The following is a 22,672-nucleotide window of genomic DNA, read 5'->3' as shown; positions in this document are numbered from 1 at the left end:
AGGAATAACAAATGGTGATGCACAAATAAGCACTCACAAAATCATGACACTGAGAGTGATTAGACCAACTGAGAAAATCCAATATTCATCCCAGATGGGAATGACTGAGAGGCTCTTTTATTGAGCAGACAGTCTTAAATACACAAGTATGAATTATTCAATACTTAAACGATTCACTGAAATATAAATGTCTCCAGTCAATAGCAGCCAACACTCGAGGAGACTATGGACTCCCTGTGGGGAGATTTCAGATCCAGACAGCATCTTAGAGGTCAAACTGCAAAACAACTGTGGAGTCAAATCTGCAGCTGAGGCCCTGAGTTTGCACAAGTTTTGCATCACCTATAACCTCTGCTTCATCTCTGAGATCAGTCGTAAATTACAGCTGTGAAAGAGCTATAAGGTACAGAAGGTTTGAAGGGAGCCCCTTAATTTGTAATAATAATTATAATATGAGCAAAGCGCCGCACAATGGCGTGAAGCTTGCTCATGGTACAGGGAGTCCCAAACAGGAAGTGCCAAATTTTGAGTTCACAGTGAAACGGGAAATGTCAAATGCTGCATGGGTAGAGCTAGAACGGAGGCCAAGGTTGCACTGGACTCCCCTGAAATCTGATTGGACACATATGATTGTCATGTCACGGCACCGCACATTTGGGTGAAAAGAGCTGTATTTTGAAATCAGTGAGTCACATTGACTGCTAGGTTCCTCCTGACCAGTAGTTGGTGCTGTGTACCACACAAAGTTCTAATCCACCTTAGTAGAAGAAGAAAAATGTTTGCCTCGTATTTGAACTGAACATGTTGTTTGAACCATGGACTAATAATGACACCAAAGTTATACTGGTGAATAAACGATTGTATTTGATGCCAGAAATGAGATCCAGGTTATTAAAAGTGGCATTTCTCCTATAAATTGGGTTTTCTTATATATGCATGTCTCCAGTGATTTTTAAACGAGCAGGCAGCTGTTGATTAAATAACCTCTTAATTTTGTTCTCTGAGTGACACCACGGCATCACTTAAAAATACAGCTGCCACTGAGTGTTTCTCAACTGTACTCAAAAGTATTGGAACACGTGGCATTTCACACATTTTAATTTGTTTAAGCCATTTCAAATACAAAAAAAAATAAATCTAAAGTTACCTTCCTTAAACTCCAACTGAAAACAAATGTCAACAACTTGATATAAATTAATTAAAAACATAAAATACAGCTTCCTGATGAAGTTGTTTAGAGGAGGATTTTCTTAAAAAGAAGACCTGATATTACAGCTACAATTTGACACAAAGTACATCTAAGATGCAAGCCTAGATTTGATGTTTTGGTGAAAGAAACTTTTGTATTTCTTCATAATTGATGTAAATAATGTCCAAGACTTATTCAGAGACTTGGAAATGTTCATGTTTCCATCCCCTGACATGTCTGAAGAAAACTGGCAATAAAGCTGATTATTATGAAAAGGGATTAACTCACTGTCAACTAGCTGAAAACTATGAATATTAATTTACATCTACATTAAAAATGCTTAAAGTGGTAGGGGGTTAAGAGAGCTGTAATTAGGGGGGTCTGTGAGGTGGAGCCCCCCAGAAGCCAAAGGGCAAAAAAGAAAAATGCTTAAAGAGGTGGGGGGTCTGAAGCTGAAAGGTTTTAGTCATGCTAATGCTCCCCTGAAGCATTTACTAAAAAAAAGTCTGAAGGACCTAAATGACGCTGATGAGCTTCGCTCATTCATGTCCATGACATATGCATATTAATAATAACTGCAGACTGAAAATCATTCTCTAGTGGACAACTTTGTCTTTGCAAAACACACTGTCTTTACAGCTTAAGCACACCAACAAATGCAGCACAAGAACTTCAGATTAAGAAAAACTGTCATGTGGGGATTTATGTCTTTTCACTATGTTCATGTTCTGGTCTGTTTGGTGTTTGGCTGCACTCTCTTGTCTGGTGGTTGGGATTTGGGTGTGTCTTGTCCCTTTGTTTGCCACACTCTCTTCCTGGTTGTTCTCCTACACCTCTCATTTGCCCTAATCACTCTTGTTATTTAAACCCTCTGTTTTTTCCCGTGCCTTTGCCAGTTCATTGTTCCTTATGTCTTTGTTCCAGCCTGCTTTGCCATTGTTCTTGATCTTGTTTTTTCCTAGCTGTGTACAGAACCTTTGGCCTGTTTTTGACTTCGACCTTGTTGCATGTTTTGGATAGAGTTGCTGATTTTAGCTTGCCTACCCATGTACCGACCTTCGCCTGGCAACTCAGTAAAACCCTTTTTATTCAATGGTCATAAATTTGACCATTTGGGTTTTTACGTAATTATTGTATGGCCTTGCCTTACAATATAAAGCGCCTTGGGACAACTGTTTGTTGTGATTTGGCGCTATATAAATAAAATTGATTGAATTGATTGATTGATTCACTGAGCTTCTGTGTGAGTGTTGCATTTGTGTCCGGCCTTTTTGGGTCCAGGTCTTAGACAAAAACATTGTCTACTAAATTAAGGCTCGCAATCAGCAATGTGAATCAACAGTACCCAACAGGATGGGGTCAATCTGCTGGGGGAACCATTAGAAGAGGTGGAAGATAACGGTGCTGTGACTGGTGACTAATTTCCAGCCAGACCGGGAAGGATTGGTGGAGGAGCATCCAGACTTAGCAGGTTAGAAAGGAACCATTTGCCTGCATGTGGCCCTTTAGTGTGTAGATGGGTGTGTTCTCGAGAGGAGCTTGGAACCCCAGAACATGCTTGTGGAATGTGGAGTACTTTCTTGGTGGGGGGGGGGGAGTTGAAGCAACATTTAGGCTGGGGTTGTAACTGGGGAGTGTCCTAATTTTCAGTACCGATCTGGCATCAGTGCAATCACCAATCAACCAGGACTCTGGTGTTGAGTATATGGTTGATTAAATGCAGCACTTCTGTCGCTACGTGTTCTGACAGTTCTGTATTGTTTTGCTTCATTAATATGACCAAAGCAGATGGTCGCCCCACTGAGTCTGAGATGCTTGAGGTTTCCTCTTGCAACCAATAAACCAGCTGGGGGAGTTTCTCCTTACCACTGTCACAGTTGTGTTTGCTGATGGGGTGGGTAATGCTTAAACCATGTTTGTGTGTAGTCTTTTGGCACTACTTTTGTTGTGATTTAGTGATGTGCAAATAAACTGAATTAAATTTTTGACAACATTGATCCAGAAAATGTCATAGGGATGGTCTCGGGAGAAGATTAGGACATACAAGCAAGGACTGGAAAAGCTAGACCAGCTTTCCATAGAACTCAAGTCAGTATGGAAAAGCAAAGAATTCTCCCAAATAAACAAAACCAACAACAAAAGTGCACTGTTGTATGCTTCTGTCACCTGGAGAACAAAAGTGATATGATAGAAAAACCACAGTTGTGCAGCAACAAGCACTGCAGGACCATATTGGGCACATGCTGGACACACATCATCTGATATAAAATCCTACGGGAAATAACTGGGCAAGGGAAGACAGAAGTGCAGCTCAAGTAGTAGGAAGTGGGAGTGGACTGAGTGTACATTCTGGAAAGACAAAAACAGCATCACCAGATGGTCAATAACACTGAATCCCCAAGGAGAAAAAACAATCCCTGCAGAAGATCAACAGCAGCAGAAGTGAAAGCTCCAGAGGACTCCTGGGAGGACCTGGATGAGTGGCTGCACTCTTATGTGCACAAATGATCTATATACCCCTCAAGAGGGAACAGGCTTCAAGTCAGGAAACCTCTACAGATCATGTGAACATGTTTTCAGTTCCATAATTTTCCTCTATTAACCTTTCTTTGATTGCAAATTATTTTCAACTTAAATGCCATTTTATAATTTTCCCCCTCAGTGGCAAATAATGAGTCACGTGATCCTGATTCTACAGCTCATTACTTTTGTTTGTGGAGTAACAGTACTTGAGGGGTATGTATGCCACCTTGTGGAAAACTGCCCAAGGTGCATCTCTCCAGTGGAGCGTTTCAGAATGGCTTCAGGAATCTGATCAGTGAAGGTGAACAGTTGAGTCATTTATTGATTTGGACATAAAGGTTAAGGATAAATCATGCCAGGAAGTCAAAGGAGATACAGTCACAACTAGTGCAGTACTCAGTACGGCTCTTCAACCATAGCAGCCCCTAATCATAATCCAAGCCATTGAATATAAGTATATATATATTTTTAAAATGGTGTCACAAGAAATGCCCCCCTTACACCCCCCCCCCCCAAAAAAAAATCTCTTGCTCACATTAAAGCTACAGTGTTTAGGATTTAAGAGCATTTCTTATCAAAAAATGTGATATAGCGTTCATAACCATCTGTTCATTAGTATATAATTACCTGCAACAATGAATAAATGTGCAAATAAGCTTAAAATGAGCACTTCATATCCACATTGGAGTGGCCCCCCTCATGGAGGCCGCCATTTTGCATCACCATATTGATATGAGAGAAATGAGAACTCTCATTTTAGTGAGTGGAGGATCATACATATTGCTTATCACAAAAGAAGGTAAAGGAATGCTGTCGCCAAAGAAGAAATGAAATGTGATCAGCGATGGCATAATGCATTCTGCACTCTCACCACTAGGTGAGACTAAATCCAACACACTGCATCTTTAAAGAAAGCAAAAACAAGTCTGGCTGTGCATCATAATGTTAGGAATGCTTTCTTGAACAATGTCCCACCCATTCTGTTCAATAAAGAAGAGAAGAAACAAAAAGAAAAAAGTCTATACCTTTTGTAGATATCTAGGTAACAAACAGAGAGCCTAGACAGGGTGCAAAGGAAATAATCTGGGGGAAATGTGGATAGAATCACCCCCTTGAGTGGAGTTCAGGGTTTTGATTTTGTAATAGAAAATCCGGTATTTCATTTGTTTCAAAAGTTCAGTGAGTGATCGGCTTCTTATCTATGCAAACATAGATAAAACAACAAACATGAATTGAACATGAAATGAACATGGATATGTGTGTGTGTGTAGCTGTTTTTCCAGATATGTGAAATATTTTCTTGAAGCAAACACACGCCATGTTTGGTGTGTTTGTGTGCAAACATAGCTCTGTACTTTGGAGTGACAGTCCACCGTGTGTGTGTGTCCATTGTGTGTGATGCCAACAGTCTGTAATGGCTTCAGTCTTTTGGTCTTTGATATGTTTGGTGCTTTTGGTCTTTCAGCAAGGCTCTGGAGGTACGGTAAGATATTTTCACTCAGATTCCAGCTTTATTTCAGCTGTTAAAATCAATTCCTAGACTTTTTGATGTGTGATTCTCCTCACACCAGCACCGGCTCCAGCCTCAGACCCCGTGTTCCTGTCCAGTCGAGCAGCAGACAGCGTCCTGCAGAGACACAAACGTTACAATACCAAATTGTTTGAGGAGCTGATGGAAGGCAACTTGGAGAGAGAGTGTTTGGAGGAAAGGTGTGACCTGGAAGAGGCCAGGGAGACCTTTGAGGATGATGAACAAACTGTGCGTGTTTTGCTGTTTGTTGTGTTATTTCACACCTGATATCTTTAGTGTACTCATCAGAAGTTTTACTTTGTATTTTAGATGGAGTTCTGGGCTCGATATGTCGGTAAGGGGTGGTGTTTGTTATGGCTTGAGGTAAATATTTCTTTTGTAATCATATCTGGTAAAATGTGGATGGTTTTCCTCAGATGGTGACCAGTGTAAGTCGAGTCCATGTCTGAACCAGGGCTCGTGCAAAGACAGCCTCGGCTTCTACACCTGTCTATGTCTTGACAGCTTCACTGGCAGGAACTGTGAGATCGGTGAGTGAAAATCTCATGGCTGGATAGAAAACTGGGATCAGCAGTAATTTGATTGTGTTGCTGCATGAGCCAAAAATGGCAGCATCAGAGCACCAAAATTAGATTGTGTTTTTCTAAGTTCTCAAACCAGAATCTGAAGCAGTCTGTAGGACACTCAATCAATTTACCAGTATCACACTTCTGTAGGACAATCTAGTCATGTCATTTACAGATATCAAAATATAGTGTAAATGTATGCTGTAAAAAATTTAACCCATTTTGGCAGGGGCGGGCCGACCGGGCAGCCGCCCGGGGGGCATCGCAGGGGGGGGCGGCACAACCATGCGAAAAAAAAAAGGTAAAACGGGGTGGGGGGGTTGTCCTGACGGGGGGGTTCGTGGTTACGTTACGTTATGGCAGAGCGGCGCCCCCACCTTCCCATCCCATGGCGGCTTTCCTCTCACTCATTCCCGCAGCTTCACAGTGCTACAAACAGTAGCGAAGCAAAGCATGCAGACGAGTCATTGGATAAATGCTGGGCTTTGTTCCGCCCATCGGACACTCAGCGTGTCTGGTGGTCTATGGGGCAGTGGGCTGGCCTCGGCTGGCCCGGACACTCAGCTTCTGCATGATGATTGGATGATCTGTCTGAGGCTGAATCCCTTTTTGATTGACAGCGAAATGAGCGAATCAGCGATCTTTTGGTGTAAACATCCGTGGGAGCATTTTTTAATTTTCATTCTGTTCTTGAGTTGAACCGGAGACTTTCCTAATCCTCTTAGCAGCATTTTCTTTGTTAAAAACGACTAGCGACAAATCAAGCTTCTATTTCTGGTGGGGTTTTTTGTAGCTGCTTGTGTTTGGAGACTGACTTCTATCGCAGTTTCTGTCCCTACCGAGCAGCGGGTGCTGCTGAGCTCCTCCACTGTCACAAAGCTCTCACAGGCGGACAAACTTCACACTAGCCTCGCGCCAGTCCCAGCTAGCGAGCTAGCTAGGTAGCAAGCTGCACATAATGGCAGACAATTTGAATGTTGTGGTCCGGATTTTGGCGAAGCCATTTGATAGTCTTCCTTACGAAGAAGCCATGGCTGCTGTCATGGCTTCAGCTCTCAATGGTTTGCAGGCCAAAGTTAAAGCAACAGCCCCCAGTGCAATGTTTGTGCATTGCTATGCACACAGACTGAATCTGGTTCTGTCTCAGGGGGCTAAATGCTTATCTGAGTGCAGAATATTTTTTGCATCACTCTCTGGGTTTGCCACATTTTTCTCAAAATCCACAAAGAGGATGTCTTTTCTTGAGTCTGCAGGCTGCTCAAGGTTGCCCGGAAATGCTCCTACTCGATGGAATTTCACATCACAGATAGTGAGCACTGTGGCAAACAATTATGATGCCTCCTGCAAACTTTTGAGATGATCATTGCAGATAAGTCCATGGATGATGACACATTAGACTGTGTCAATTTCTTTGTGTTTGTTATTGCAGTAGTCATTAAAACTGGAAATCTGTTCTTGAAAATAGCTGTTGTGAGTTAATTTGTGGGATTGTGGGTGTTCTGGATGAAGTTAGTGTTTTCATGGGTGGTGGGGCGGAGGTGGTGGCCATGTTAGAGCGCGCGCGGGGGGGGGGCACGCAGGGGGTTTCGCCCAGGGAGTAAATCACTCTAGGACCGCCACTGCATTTTGGTGACCTTTGATGGAAAGCTGGAACTTATAATTTGAGGCTGATCTGATACATTACCTTATTATATTTACAGGAGGAAAGAGCTGATCTTACATCAGTTTATGTTTAAAACCAGTAATAACTAGGTCCAGATGAATTTATTATACCTGCAACCGATGGGAGCTTACCCCAGTTAGTTTATTATATCAAATATTATAGCAGAATCATTTAATTCTGATATAAGTTCAAACATGTAAGGAAAGATCCCAGATGTTTGCATTAAAACATGTCATAGGTGACTCCAGATAAGTTTAAACTTAAGCGCAATCCAAACTAGGTCCAGATTACTTTATAATTCCTAAAACTTCAAATAACTCCTCAAAATTGATCTGTTTTCATATTTATACCAGTTACAACTGATCCTGGATTACATTGCATTTAAAACCAGTATAGCCAGGATAAGATTTTATTACAAATAAATCTCCCAGAAATGATCCAAGATCACTTCTATATTTAAACCAGCACAAAACATTTTTAATCTCAGTTGTTGTACACACAATGTGTTAAAACCCATCATAAATTTTATTTATAGTGCATTTAGACAGTATTCACAGCGCTTGACATTTTCTACATTATATTATGTTGCAGCCTTAGTCCAAAATGGATGAAATTAATTTTTTCCTCAAAATTCTACACACAATACCCCATAATGACACTATGAAAAATATTTGGATTTAAGATTTATAGATTTAAAAAAGTTAAGATTTTAGCAAATTTATTAAAAAATAAATATAGATATATAAAGAAATCACTTGTACGTAAGTATTCACAGCCTTTGCCATGAAGCTCAAAATTGAGCTCAGGTGCCTCGTGTTTCCACTGATCATCCTTTAGATGTTTCTACATCTTAATTGGAGTCCACCTGGGGTAAATTCAGTTGATTGGACATAATTTGGAAAGGCACACACCTGTCTACATATAAGGTCCCACAGTTGACAGTGCATGTCAGAGCACAAACAAAGCATGAAGTCAAAGGAACTGTCTGTAGACCTCTGAGACAGGATTGTCTTGAGGCACAAATCTGGGGAAGGGTACAGAAACATTTCTGCTGCTTTGAAGGACCCAATAAGCACCGTGGCCTCCATCATCCATAAATGGAAGAAGTTCAGATCCACCAGGACTCGATGGCGACTCTGTCAGCGTGGAGAGAGAAGAATCTTCCAGAAGGACAATCACCTCTGCAGTAATCTACCAATCAGGCCTATATGGTAGAGTGGCCAGACGGAAGCCACTCCTTAGTAAAAGGCACCTGGCAGCCCACCTGGAGTTTGTCAAAAGGCACCCGAAGGACTCTCAGACCATGAGAAACAAAATTCTCTGGTCTGATGAGACAAAGCTTGAATTCTTTGGTGTGAATGCCAGGCATCATGTTTGGAGAAAACCAGGCATCATCCCTACAGTGAAGCATGGTGGTGGTAGCATCATGCTGTGGGGATATTTTTCAGTGTCAGGAACTGGGAGATTAGTCAGGATTAAGGGAAAGATGAATGCCGAATGTACAGAGACATCTTTGAAGAAAACTTGCTGCAGAGCGCTCTTGACCTCACACTGGTGTGATGGTTTATCTTTCAGCAGGACAATGACCCTAAGCACACAGCCAAGATATCAAAGGAGTGGCTTCAGGAGCCCAGAACTTAATCCAATTGAACAACTCTGGAGGGATCTGAAAATGGCTGTGCACCAACGCTCCCCGCCCAACCTGATGGAGTTTGAGAGGTGCTGCAAAGAGGAATGGACAAAACTGCCCAAAGATAGGTGCACCAAGCTTGTGGCATCATATTCAAGAAGACTTGAGGCTGTAATTATTGCCAAAGGTGCATCAACAAAGTATTGAGCAAAGGGTGAGAAAACTTATGTACATGTGATTTCTTAGTTTTTTATTTTTTTAATAAATATGCAAAAAAAATAATAATAATAATGTTGTCATTATGGGGTGTTGTGAGTAGAATTTTGAGGGAAAAAATTAATATACTCCATTTTGGAATAAGGCTGTAACATAACAAAATGTGGAAAAAGTGAAGTGCTGAGACTACTTTCTGGATGCACTGTATATTTAAGACCAGTAAGAATGAATCATATATCACTTTATATTTAAAATCAGTACATACTGCTTTCAATTTACTTTATTGTACCTACAACTTCTGCAACCTGATCCCAGATCAGTTCTATATTTAAGCCTGTAAGAACTCGTGCAAGACAAATGTATTATAATAAGAACTTGTCAATTGTGGTGCCCATCTGCTTTACATTTAAAACTAATGAGAACTGATCCCAGATTATTTTAATATACTGAAAATTCTTAAGCTCTGTCATCAAATTAGTTTAAAATTCAAAACATGCAATGAATAACCCTGGGACAGTTAGATTTAAAACGTGTAAGAAATAATTCAATATAATTTCATGTTTAAAACCGCTATGAATCAACGTCAGTTCAGAGGAATCAATCCCAGATTAGTTTTTATTATTATTTAAAAAAAAAAATAAGAACCATTTCCAGATCTGTTAAAGCAGGTTTAGTTCTCAGAAAAAAACAGCAAGGAAATCAATCTCCCCACCTCACCAGGTGATCACAGTTACATAGTCACAGGTTAGATCATTATTCATGCTTGTCAGCTAATGTTTACAGAACCTGGTGGAAGAACAATGAATGTTCTCAAGAGCAAGATCCCTGTTAAATCTATATATTAAAAGCCAAGTGGTGTGTGTGTGTGTGTGTGTGTGTGTGTGTGTGTGTGTGTGTGTGTGTGTGTGTGTGTGTGTGTGTGTGTGTGTGTGTGTGTGTGTGTGTGTGTGTGTGTGTGTGTGTGTGTGTGTGTGTGTGTGTGTGTGTGTGGCTTGTGTATGGTATGTATGGTATGCTTGTGTCTTTGGTTCCAGGATGAAAGCATGAAAACTAAAAGTTGATACGACTAATATTTTTGGAGAAATTACAGATATTACGTAACAACAGGTCCAACCCCTATCAAGGAGAGTGGTTCCAGATCTGAGGCTGTGCATGGAGGCGAGGCCCACCAGATCTAACTGGTATCGCAACACCTCCCACACAAGCTACGGCTCCCCCCCCCCCACAGTGAGGTGACATTCCACACCCCCAAAGCTAGCCCCTGCCGCCCGGGTCTGGTCCGTCGAGGCCCTTGACTTTCACTGCCACCCAAAGGACAGCGCACCCGACACCGGCAGTTCCCCCTGCGAGTGGTGAGGCCACAGGGTGGAGATGGAAGGTCCACGTTGCTTTTTCGGGCTGTGCACGACTGGGCTCCATGGCAAGCCCAGCCACCAGGCGCTCGCTGACGGGCCCTACAACCAGGCCTGGCTCCAGATGAAGGCCCTGGGTGTCGTCCGTGCCGGGTCACGTTTCTTCTACCTTGTTTTATCATGGTGTCTTGTGAACCATTCTTAGTCTGGCCTCTCGCATGAGACCAATTTGCCATGGGAGACGCTACCAGGAGCACAAAGGCTACAGACAACACAGCTCTCAAGTTCATAGCGGCACACAAACCTCTCTACCACGATAAGGTGATGGTTCCTGGAGATGGAGCATCACCTCCCAAGAGGGAGTTTCCTGCATTCTCAGCAGGAAACCAATGGATTGCCTACTCCGGGTAGGGAATATGGCCTTGCCCCAAGTGAAGGAGTTCAAGTACCTCGGGGTCTTGTTCATGAGTGAGGGGACGATGGAGCGTGAGATTGGCCAGAGAATCGGCGCAGCAGGGGCGGTAATGCATCTACCGTACTGTTGTGACAAAAAAGGAGCTGACTCAAAAGGCGAAGCTGTCGATCTACTGGTCAATCTTCGTTCCTACCTCTCACCCTATGGTCATGAGTGTTGGATCATGACCAAAAGAACTAGATCACAGGTACAAGTGGCCAAAATGGGCTTCCTCAAGAAGGTGGCTGGTGTCTCCCTTAGAGATAGGGTGAAAAGTTCGGTCATCTGTGGGGAGCTCGGAGTAGAGTCGTTGCTCCTTCGTGTTGAAAGGAGGTGGTTCGGGTATCTGGTAAGGATGCCTCCTGGGCGCCTCCCAAGGGAGGTGTTCCAGGCACGTCCATCTGGGAGCAGACCCCAGGGAAGACCCAGGTGAAGAGATTATATCTCCACACTGGCTTGAGAATGCCTCAGGATCCCCCAGTCAGAGGTGGTCAATGTAGCATGGGAAAATGAAGTCTGGGGTCCCCTGCTGGAGCTGTTGCCCCTGCGACCTGAACCCAGAAAAGTGGTTGAAGATGAAGACGTAACAACAGTGAACAATGAACGTTGATATCACCATTAATCAGTCCCTGGTAACCCGACAAGCTCTGAACAAAGGAAATATCTCAACCGTGCAAGTTGCAAAACATGACATCAACTAAATGTGCCAAATAATAAATACAATTATTCACAAAACCTTCTCATTTTATATTCCTGCACCTTCAGTTAAAATCATTATAGAAACTTTGCATAATTTATGTAATATATGTTCAGTTTTTGGTGGATGAATTCACTCCCTCAGCATGTCTTTTGTGTTTCCTGGTGTGTTTGCAGGATTATTCTATAGTTCATCAGATTTTACTGCACCTTCATCAAAACTATTATATTTGGGCTGCAAAAAGAGGAAATAATGTAATCTAATATTGTTTTAAGTGTTACAAGTTGTGGTGTTTTGGGCCTTGGCAGAGGGGTGCACATAGTGTCTTATACTTTTCATACAGATTTATTGTTTTGTTCCTCAGTGATTGCTAAAAGATGTGACGTGAACAACGGTGACTGCATGCACTTCTGTGAGTCGACGGGAACCTTTGGAGCAAAATGCTCATGTGCAACAGGATACACACTGATGCAGGATGGAGTCAACTGTGAACCGAATGGTATCAACACATTCTTCATGAGTTCTCTACTAAACTTTAACTCCACGGGCTGTTTATAAAGAGGATAAGAAATGTAACTTATTTCCTCAGTTGAATTCCCATGTGGAAGGACTTCCTTGATGGCGATCACACCAGTATTCCGAAGGACTTTGGTCATCAATGGAAGCCTGCACAACATCACTACACTGACCAACATCACAGCCACTACAGCATCTCCATCACCTGCACCCAGAACCACGAACGCGTCTGTAGAAAACCCGCCCATAAAGAGATACCCCCTGTGGGTGCACGGAGAGGCTCGACAGACTCTTAGACCTTTCAAACGCATTGTAGGTGGAGAAATGGTGATTCCAGGAGAGATCCCATGGCAGGTAGCTTTGATTGCACGCCCCAGTGGGCAGTTATTCTGTGGGGGCTCCATCCTCAGCGAGCTGTGGGTCATCACTGCTGCTCACTGCCTGGTGGAGGGACGGGACTCCTTCTTTGTCAGAGTAGGTAAGACTCTCTGTCACCTCTGCACACAGCTGATGTCATCCTCTTTGGGACACACATTTCTTGCATTAACTCTGGGGTTTACAACCCATTAAGCCAAACTGCCCCTTATCAGTGATTCAGTGTGAATGCCTCCACCAAAGCTGAAGGACTGTGGATCCCACCCCCACCCATTACTTTGGCATATTTACATTCTTGTTTCTGACAGTACAGTAATGTTCTCTGTCATTGTCATTGTAGCAGATCTTGATCCTTTTCAAGATCTACACAAAATTACACTCTGATAAAATTTTTGGTATGATAAGCATATAGGCCATGGGTGCCAGTTATGGGTTCCATGGACACCCCTCGGTCAGCCCCAACCTCACACACATACACAATTCCACTAAATGTCAACATTGAAAATATAGGGATGCAATTCATGTTTTGTTCATAAAGCTGAAGATATCCAAAAACCGTAAGGAACAGCATACCAACTACCATCCATCGATGGTCGCACAACACAGACATCTAGAAAACTGAAACAGTCTGACCATAGACCCACAAATTTGACTTCTTCCTGGTTGTCGATCTTTCATTTGGAGCTTTTGTATGATAAGTTCCAGTGTTCACAGTTGCCACTATACACTAAAATATAAACAATCAAAATTCTAGTGTTACACCTAATTAAAACTGGTACCATCAGTTTTGTAGTCAAAACTTGGATTGCATCTAAATATTTTAAATGTTAAAATTTAGAATAATGTTTGGTATATCCAGAGGATCCAAAAAAACTTATTTTTCCGAGTAAATTTTTAACAAGGTTAGTGTTTGTTTTAAAAAGTTCTAAGGTCAGATGATTGATGTGCATCACTGCATTGACCACACCACAGAAATGCCTTGAGTCCTGGATGGTAACCACCCAGACAAACAACCAATCCCATACATCTATAACTATATATCAATCAATCAATCAAATCAATCAATTTTTTTATATAGCGCCAAATCACAACAAACAGTTGCCCCAAGGCGCTTTATATTGTAAGGCAAGGCCATACAATAATTATGTAAAACCCCAACGGTCAAAACGACCCCCTGTGAGCAAGCACTTGGCTACAGTGGGAAGGAAAAACTCCCTTTTAACAGGAAGAAACCTCCAGCAGAACCAGGCTCAAGGAGGGGCAGTCTTCTGCTGGGACTGATTGGGGCTGAGGGAGAGAACCAGGAAAAAGACATGCTGTGGAGGGGAGCAGAGATCGATCACTAATGATTAAATGCAGAGTGGTGCATACAGAGCAAAAAGAGAAAGAAACAGTGCATCATGGGAACCCCCAGCAGTCTACGTCTATAGCAGCATAACTAAGGATGGTTCAGGGTCACCTGATCCAGCCCTAACTATAAGCTTTAGCAAAAAGGAAAGTTTTAAGCCTAATCTTAAAAGTAGAGAGGGTGTCTGTCTCCCTGATCTGAATTGGGAGCTGGTTCCACAGGAGAGGAGCCTGAAAGCTGAAGGCTCTGCCTCCCATTCTACTCTTACAAACCCTAGGAACTACAAGTAAGCCTGCAGTCTGAGAGCGAAGCGCTCTATTGGGGTGATATGGTACTACGAGGTCCCTAAGATTATTCAAAACCTTATAAGTAAGAAGAAGAATTTTAAATTCTATTCTAGAATTAACAGGAAGCCAATGAAGAGAGGCCAATATGGGTGAGATATGCTCTCTCCTTCTAGTCTCCTTCTAGTCCCCGTCAGTACTCTAGCTGCAGCATTTTGAATTAACTGAAGGCTTTTTAGGGAACTTTTAGGACAACCTGATAATAATGAATTACAATAGTCCAGCCTAGAGGAAATAAATGCATGAATTAGTTTTTCAGCATCACTCTGAGACAAGACCTTTCTGATTTTAGAGATATTGCGTAAATGCAAAAAAGCAGTCCTACATATTTGTTTAATATGCGCTTTGAATGACATATCCTGATCAAAATGACTCCAAGATTTCTCACAGTATTACTAGAGGTCAGGGTAATGCCATCCAGAGTAAGGATCTGGTTAGACACCATGTTTCTAAGATTTGTGGGGCCAAGTACAATAACTTCAGTTTTATCTGAGTTTAAAAGCAGGAAATTAGAGGTCATCCATGTCTTTGTGATTCCATGTGATTGATCTAGATAACTAGATCAATCTAACTGCGCAGATTAAACAGCTAACGGATACAGAAAAACACCGCTGTGCTCCGGAACAGGAAGTGATACAATACCGCAGTGAGAGCCAACCACCAGTAGAGGCAAGCAAGAGGGGATGCAAGAATGCAGATGCAGATACTTTCCTATACTTATTTCTTTTTGAATCAATTGATATATATATATTTTTTTTTTTTTTTTTTTAATGACCACAAATGCCTGTTTTGAGACTTGACCCCAATACAAATTTCCCTGTAGCTGTGTCTCAGAAAGTAAAGCAGGTAGCTGAGAAGATAAGGAGCTGTCCTGTCAATATGCAGACCTGAGTTCAAATCCTGCTCATGCTAACTGTTTGTATTCTTGGACAAAACACTCTTCATAGTCTGTCCACACAGCTGCAAATGGGTATCAGTTGGGGAAGTAAGCTATGCTCTGTCTGGGGAAATGTAGACTCTCATCCACATGATGGAATCTGGACATAAGCACTGGCACCAAAGGGCCTATATACATGACTTACGTCTTGTATCTCACAACGTACTGTGGCTAAAGAGTACATCAAGATAATAAATTTGTTAGACATTCTCAAGTTTGGTCTTTTTACCTGAAAATATCTGGAAATTTCCACTGAACCGGTCTCACCAATGACATCTGAGCCTTATCTGTCTGCAGGGGAGCACAACATCTACATCCGCGAGGACAGCGAGCAGGATCACGATGTTTTGGAGCAGCATATACACCCACGCTACAATACCAGTGTTAGCTTGTACAACCACGACATTGCACTGCTTCGTCTCAAAATTCCCATCAACTTCTCCGCCACATCCCGTCCCATTTGTCTTGGGCCTAAGGACTTCACCGAGTCCATATTGAAGCAGAACTCCCTTGCTACAGTCAGTGGCTGGGGCCGAACACGCTTCCTTGGGGCCGCGGCCCACACGCTGCAGAAGGTCAATGTTCCGGCTACAGACCAGACAGAGTGCATACGTAGCAGCCCCAGTGTCACTCGCTACATGTTTTGTGCAGGATACTATAATGAGGCCAAAGACTCTTGTCAAGGAGATAGCGGCGGTCCTCACACAACCAGACATCATGACACATGGTTTCTGACAGGCATCGTGAGCTGGGGAGAGGAGTGTGCCAAGGAAGGCAAATATGGTGTTTACACTCGAGTGTCACTTTACTATCATTGGATACACCATGTTATAGGAAGCACCAAGCGCAGGCTGGCAGTCAACGTAGAAGAACCTGACTCATGACCTCAATGTTCAAAAATGTAACAGAGAGATTAACATGTTGACATTGTTTTGTTGCTCAAATGATCTGCAGTAAAGTTAACAGAAAAACATTTTGTAGCAAGGATGGTCTTCAACCTGCACCAAACAACATGTTGAACGGGGTTTGTGGATTTGAGAAACCCTGTAGACCCTGACATGGTCCAGCAGTACAGCAGTTACAATCAATTACACACAATAATTGAACAACACAATATTAGGTAACCACAAAGCAACTATATTTACCATACAGTGAAAAAATATGGGGCAGCAGTGGATTAGTGGTTAGCACTGTTGCCCCATTGCAAGAAGGTCATGGGATCAATTCCCGCCTGTGGCCTTTCTTGTATGGAGTTTACATGTTCTCCCTGTGTTTATGTGGGTTCTCTCTGGGTGCTTCGGCTTCCTCCCACATCTAAAGACATGCAGGTTTGGTGGACTGGAAACTTTAAATTGGCTATCGGTGTGCATGCGTGTTTGTCTATATGTGGCCATGCGACAGACTGGCATCCTGTCCAGCGTGTACCCTGCCTCACGCCCCATGATTGCTGGGATAGGCTCCATAATATGACCTGAAGAGTGGAGATATACAGATATACAGCAGAGTATTTTAAAAGGTGTAGTTACAGTTACTTCCATCTTACATTGAGAGTGGCTTTATTTTTAATATACACAGAATGGATATGAATGTAATTCACACAGTGTGTATGTTCTTCAAGGCTCAAATACCCAACTTTATATTGTAAATGAATGAATAAAGTCTTAGCTCACATAAATGTTTCAGGCATTTTGTGAAAATTGGTTACGTAGGACAACACCTTTTTTTTCTAGATTTTATGTCTTTATTTGAATTTTAGCTCAGCTTCAGCATTTTCATTGATTTGTGAAAATGGATTCAAGTAAAACATCTTATTTCATATTTGGAGAAACATTTTAAATTTAAAATATAGAATTTTGCCCAGTCCAAATCAGGTCTGGGAGCATGGAACCACCCTGAGACCTGGATGGCAACCACCTAGGTGGACAACCAGGCCATTCCCACATCTCTAAAATAACATCTATCTGCCACAGTCAGGTGAAACATGGGTGGCTACTTGACCTTCTTGAGGTACTGGGGTCCTCCTCTACACTCAGGTACCAATGCACTGGATTATGCACACCAGAATGTCCAAGCTGATGCTCCCTCTCAATGCAAATGATACTCATCATCTTAGTCTTGCCAGGTAACAACCAGGGATGACAGATTTTAAAACATGGCCGATGGGCCAACCCGTAAGTGTTTACAGTGATTAATATTCAATGTCCTTTCATTTAACCCTCAGGGTCTAGGAACGTAAAAACCCATTCATGTGGACTCACCAGCGAGTCCATGGACCCCTGAGGGTTACAGTAGACACACCTCTGCCGAGGTCCATCAGTTTCTTTTGCATTTTGAAATGGTTTGATGTTCTCGCTGACATTCTTAGACCCTGATTATTGACGTTTGATTCTGATTGTTGATCTGATTTTTGCTCCTGATCACTCATCTGTGAATGCTGATCTTTAACCCTGGTTGGTATTTTTTTTTTCTCCTGATAAGTAATTTATGAATTTTGCCTAGGCTAGGTGGCTTTGATCCTGTAATGAGGATTTAAAGAATCAGAATCAAGAGGCAGATCATGCCTTATGCTCTTTCAGTTTTAATTATTGATCCTGATTCTGATGCTCTGAGATTTTGATTACAGGGTTAAAGCAATCAGGATCAAGCAGGTCACAGCAAAGAATCCTGTCACCCTAACTTAGTTATGCGTATGTAGTTGCTGTCAGTTACTCTCAGGTATAGTTACACAGTTACGGTAACAGTAAGTCCCTTAGTTATTCTAAGTCATTCTGCTACAGTGATTTTTCAGTTACCATTAATTACTCAGTTTCTTTCAACCAATCACTTACAGTTACAGTACTTTTTTCTGTTAGAGTTACCCTGCATCATTCAGTCACAGGTTCTCTTACAGTATTTCTGTTGAGTCCTTGTTTGAAATTCAGGTCTCTCTTTTTTTTTTCTTTCATCCTTTCTTTTGAGAAATTAATGAACCAATCAAAAAAAAAAAAAAAAACCCACCGTACCTCACAATATTAAAGAAAATTTCCGGAATCACTGTTATCTAGATGTGCACCGTAACTGAATGTTGATCTCTTTGGTTTTTGGCCAATTCATTAACTGGGTTTCACAAAAGCCAGTAAAACAGTTTTTGAGTCATTGACAGAAATGCTGAAATCATCTTCTCACCTTGTTTTTTTTTTAACAATCATGAAAAAAATTAAGACGATGGACAACCATTAAAATGTGCAAAACATTCCCTCTTTAGTGCTAGGAAAGTGCACTCTGATCATTTTCGTGAAGATGATGATGTGCGTCCTTACTGGTACTGAGGTCCACTGGTGCCAGTTCTCATCTCTGGATTCAAGGGTTTGAGGAAAAAATGTATAGAACGTTCTTTTGTTTGTTTTTAAAAGACACGTCCTGGCACCACCCTTTAATCCAGATCAACCTCAAGATAATTAAACCATAATCCTACTTTGTCCAAAGCTCTTGCTCAAGTTTTGTGAAAACCAATTTACTGCTTTTTCAGTAATCACACCAACAACACAACAGATGCAGCTCAAGACATAACTTTACTTTTTGCAGGCAGCAATGATTCTCTGTGTATAAGGACAGCAAAACTACCCAGTGCAATGCTTAGGAATGTGGCCTTTTATCACATGGGTTGTTGGTTTGAAGCCCACCTGGGGCCTTTTGGGCCTTTATCACAATTATAATGGATGAACGCAGTGGTGTAGTCTACGTGGAACACAGGTAGACGCCGTCTACTCACCTAAAAAGACCCGGAATTTCCGTCTACCCACTTCAAATTGCCCCGAGGAACGTGACGGTGTCAATAAAATGAGCGCTTATTGACTGTAATTTTATTTTCTCCCTTTAAAAGACAGCCATAAGATGTCCATCACTACAGAGTGCACCGTATGTGTCCCATCCCCACCCCCCCACCCCCGCGCTCGCTCTGCTAGATAAGAGTTTTAATTGGCTCATAGATAGATGGGGGCTGGGCTACCAGCTAATCAGCGCGAAAGCCGCACACAAACAAGAAGAATGCTAGAGAAAGTATCGATGGTGATTATTACCCGAAAAAATGAAAAGAAAACAGGCCTCGGTTTTAGATTTTTTTCGAAAACGTCCACCTGCTGCTTCAGGGCTGACTGATGAAGTATGCACCCTGAGTGGAGATAAACCTGGCGCTGTCTGTATTGCTGGTAAGTGGGCTACAACAGCTAGTTTTTTTATTTGTTCACTAAGCTAATGGACCTTAAAATGGTCTAAAAAGCATTATTTTCAATGAGACACGTTGTTTTTTAGATGTGTCAGAAGCGTCGCGTCAAAAGCCGAGCTAAACCGATGCTTCTGACGGGAGCGCGCTTTGCCACTTGTTGGCAGTCTGACGCATCAAAGTTCAATCCAAACAAACTTTCGATGCTCTGAACTGTGACATACCTTTGCGTTGTCCAATAGGAATGATGCGTTGGGCCAAAACACGGAAGACTAGTGGCAGAAACCACTGATCTCTACAAAACAAAGGTGTCACAGGTCTGCTCATTTATGGAGCAGTTTTCTGAAGAAAAATCCTTGGAAATGTTTTTTGTTGTTTGTTACCTCAGAATTTCTGATTATTGTTAAAAAAAAAAAGTTTAGAACACTTGTAATTAAAATAGCTAAATAAATCAATAAATGGTTCTTTCGAAACCTTTCATCTGTAAATTAAAACCACCTTGTTATGTGTCGGACGCAGCTCGGAGAACCGACCAGCGTTTGAAGGACCCAGTATGAAATAAGCAGAGCACGGTACAAAGGCTAACTGAATTTAATACATAACAGTGATACAAAAATAACAGAAAGTGCGGTCTGGCGTGGTGCGCTCCCAGCAGCGCTGACGGTCCGGAGCCAGAAGCTGTTCGGACCCAAGGACCCCGCCGACACCCCCCAGGTGGCCGCAACAAACCGAGTCTGTGAAAGAAGGAACCATTATGTGAGTCCACACTCTACACACAGAGAGAACACTTAAAGGTGTACAAACAGCAAACACTTCCTGGCTTGATTACTAATCAGCTTCCCAACCTGCAGGCATGGAACATCCAGTTCACAAAACTCCACTGCAGTGGAAGCCGATACATGACTAACGTACAGCTCAATATAATAAAGGTGTGAGGGACACCACATTTACTGACTGTATAAATGTTAGTCACAAAATCTAACGTACCTCAGGAAGTGTGCTGACGAGCGTGAGACCTCACCCCCTCCTCTTTCACAGACCGTGCATCAAACCCTGGACGTTCTCTGCATCCACTGATGATGAGATGGCTCCCGAGACGACGATCTCACCCGTCTGGTCACAAGGTCGAGTCTCTGGCAAATACACACTGTATACTCCAGTCTTAAATGCCACCATGTTCCAATCCATATAGATGCACCTCAGCTGTGAGTCCTGACGAGCCGCAGGTGATCAGGGTGAGGTCCTGATAACCTCAGCAACACAGCCACTCAGTCCCAAATGCAAGCCACCTGGAAGGAAAAACAAAAGACAGAAACAAAAAGGCAGCCAGGCCCCCCAGCCATACAACACACCTGTTATTTCAGATTAGATAATTTCTTGTTTAACATAAGGAACCTCGGACATTTATTTTTAGACAAAATAACATGGAAATTTGTACATTTTTTTAAGCATTTCCACCAGAAAAACAGACACTGTAAATAAATACAAATGTTTATTATAAATGCAACAGGAAATAATTTAACAATGACTGCAGTGATTGTAAAGTAGGATTTCTGTGACATAAACCTCATGATGAATTTTTATAGTCATTTCAACTTGTAATTTTGCCAAAATATGTAATTGCCTTTAATGTTATCAGGACAGTCATTTCTAAAATATGAATTTGAGCACAATAAGTGGAGAGCTTCTACTTGTGCAAATGTCTTTTGACTTTGATTTGTGGACATTTTGAATGATCCGTTCATTTGTTGTTAAAATATAAAATGAAACAGCTTTTTAAAAAAAATAATAGAGTTTTGCCGGTAATCTACAGCTGTCTCTTGAGCTTGAGTCCCGTTGGCTGTTGGATAGTGTAGTTTTAAAATGACTGGAATTGGTAAGTGACATACTCCCAGTAGTTGCATGGTTGTCTTAGTTAGTTAGTTGGTTGTCTTCATACTATACTTTTGTGCCACTGATTTGGCCTACAATGTTTTTGTCATGGGTTGAAAAGGTTTCTGCAAAGTAAAGCATCTACCATATTTTCATTGTATGTGAATTTTCTGGGAGCTAGCTTCTGTCCTTCAGCCTAGCTGCTGTTTTAATGGAACTTAACGTATACTAATACTAGCTTGTTTATACTGGGTAGGTTTCCTTATGGACCACAAAGCCTACAGGTTCCAGTCCCCCGTCTGGACCTGATGATGGACTGTCAATTTCAACAGAGATTGTGGTAGGAGGCGTGAGGCTCTGCAGCCAGTGCATGCTCATGTGTGTATTCTGTTTTGTTTTTGTTTATGCGTCTAAACTGTACACAAACAACATGGGGGCATGGGGATTATATGATTGGTGAATCTTGCAGCTGCTGAATTTGGCAGTACAGGCTCATATCCTATCCGGTACTAAATAGAGGGAGGAAAAGTGAACTCTTGCAATATACGTAGTTGGGAGGCAATAATTTGCTCCTTATTATTGTTAAGAGAACTTTTCTTTCTTAATAACAAGGAGTCACAGTCACTTTTTTTTTTGAGTGACTGTGCCTTAAAGTTGTCTTATTTACAGTTAAACAATACACAGTAGAATAGAATAGAATAGGCTTTATAGTCATTGTACAAGTGATACAATGAAATTGCAGTAGCTTGCATATGATACTTTTGGCTGGATTTAAACATTGTTTATTCCTGGTTTATGACCTGATTAAATTTCTTTGTTAAATTAGGTTTTCAGATGCCAAAAAATAAATGTATTTGATCTTTGTATTTTTTAATCACTCTTTTAGATTTACTGTTGTATACTGTATTTTGCAATTGGTGCAAATTACTTACTTACATTCTGACACATTTCTCACATTTATAGTGGCAAATATAGAATATAAATGATCAGATGGAAAGTATAGATCTATTTGTTGTTATGGTGTTAAAAATGTTAACCGGGGGCGCATACGCATGGGGTTGATGACGGGCAAAAAACACATTCTACCCACTTCAAAAATGTAGACTACACCACTGGATGAACGCCTATCTCCATCTGCTGATGAATAAAATCTTTACATTGGAAGAGACATAAACCGAAGCTTCAATTTAGGCATGATGTGTCAAAAAGGTGGGGGGGAAAAAAAAAAATCACAAAGCAGCTAAAATATATAATGTAC

At 41.7% G+C, this 22,672-nt stretch overlaps 1 protein-coding gene across 1 annotated transcript; it reads left to right on the top strand.

Moving 5' to 3' along the window:
- The first annotated feature begins 2,235 nt into the window (after positions 1-2,235).
- On the top strand, positions 2,236-16,411 carry f9a (coagulation factor IXa). The gene is given in 8 exon segments (XM_034180945.1): positions 2,236-2,364; positions 5,178-5,190; positions 5,284-5,471; positions 5,553-5,577; positions 5,660-5,773; positions 12,186-12,320; positions 12,411-12,815; positions 15,639-16,411. Coding segments are annotated over 8 exon segments (1,596 nt in total). The 3' UTR covers positions 16,226-16,411.
- Positions 16,412-22,672: the final 6,261 nt, after the last annotated feature.

The sequence above is a fragment of the Thalassophryne amazonica genome, chromosome 11, assembly GCF_902500255.1.
Source record: "Thalassophryne amazonica chromosome 11, fThaAma1.1, whole genome shotgun sequence".
Classification (NCBI taxonomy): domain Eukaryota; kingdom Metazoa; phylum Chordata; class Actinopteri; order Batrachoidiformes; family Batrachoididae; genus Thalassophryne; species Thalassophryne amazonica.
Note: the sequence above shows the minus strand (reverse complement) of the source record. Positions and strands in the feature narration are given on the sequence as shown.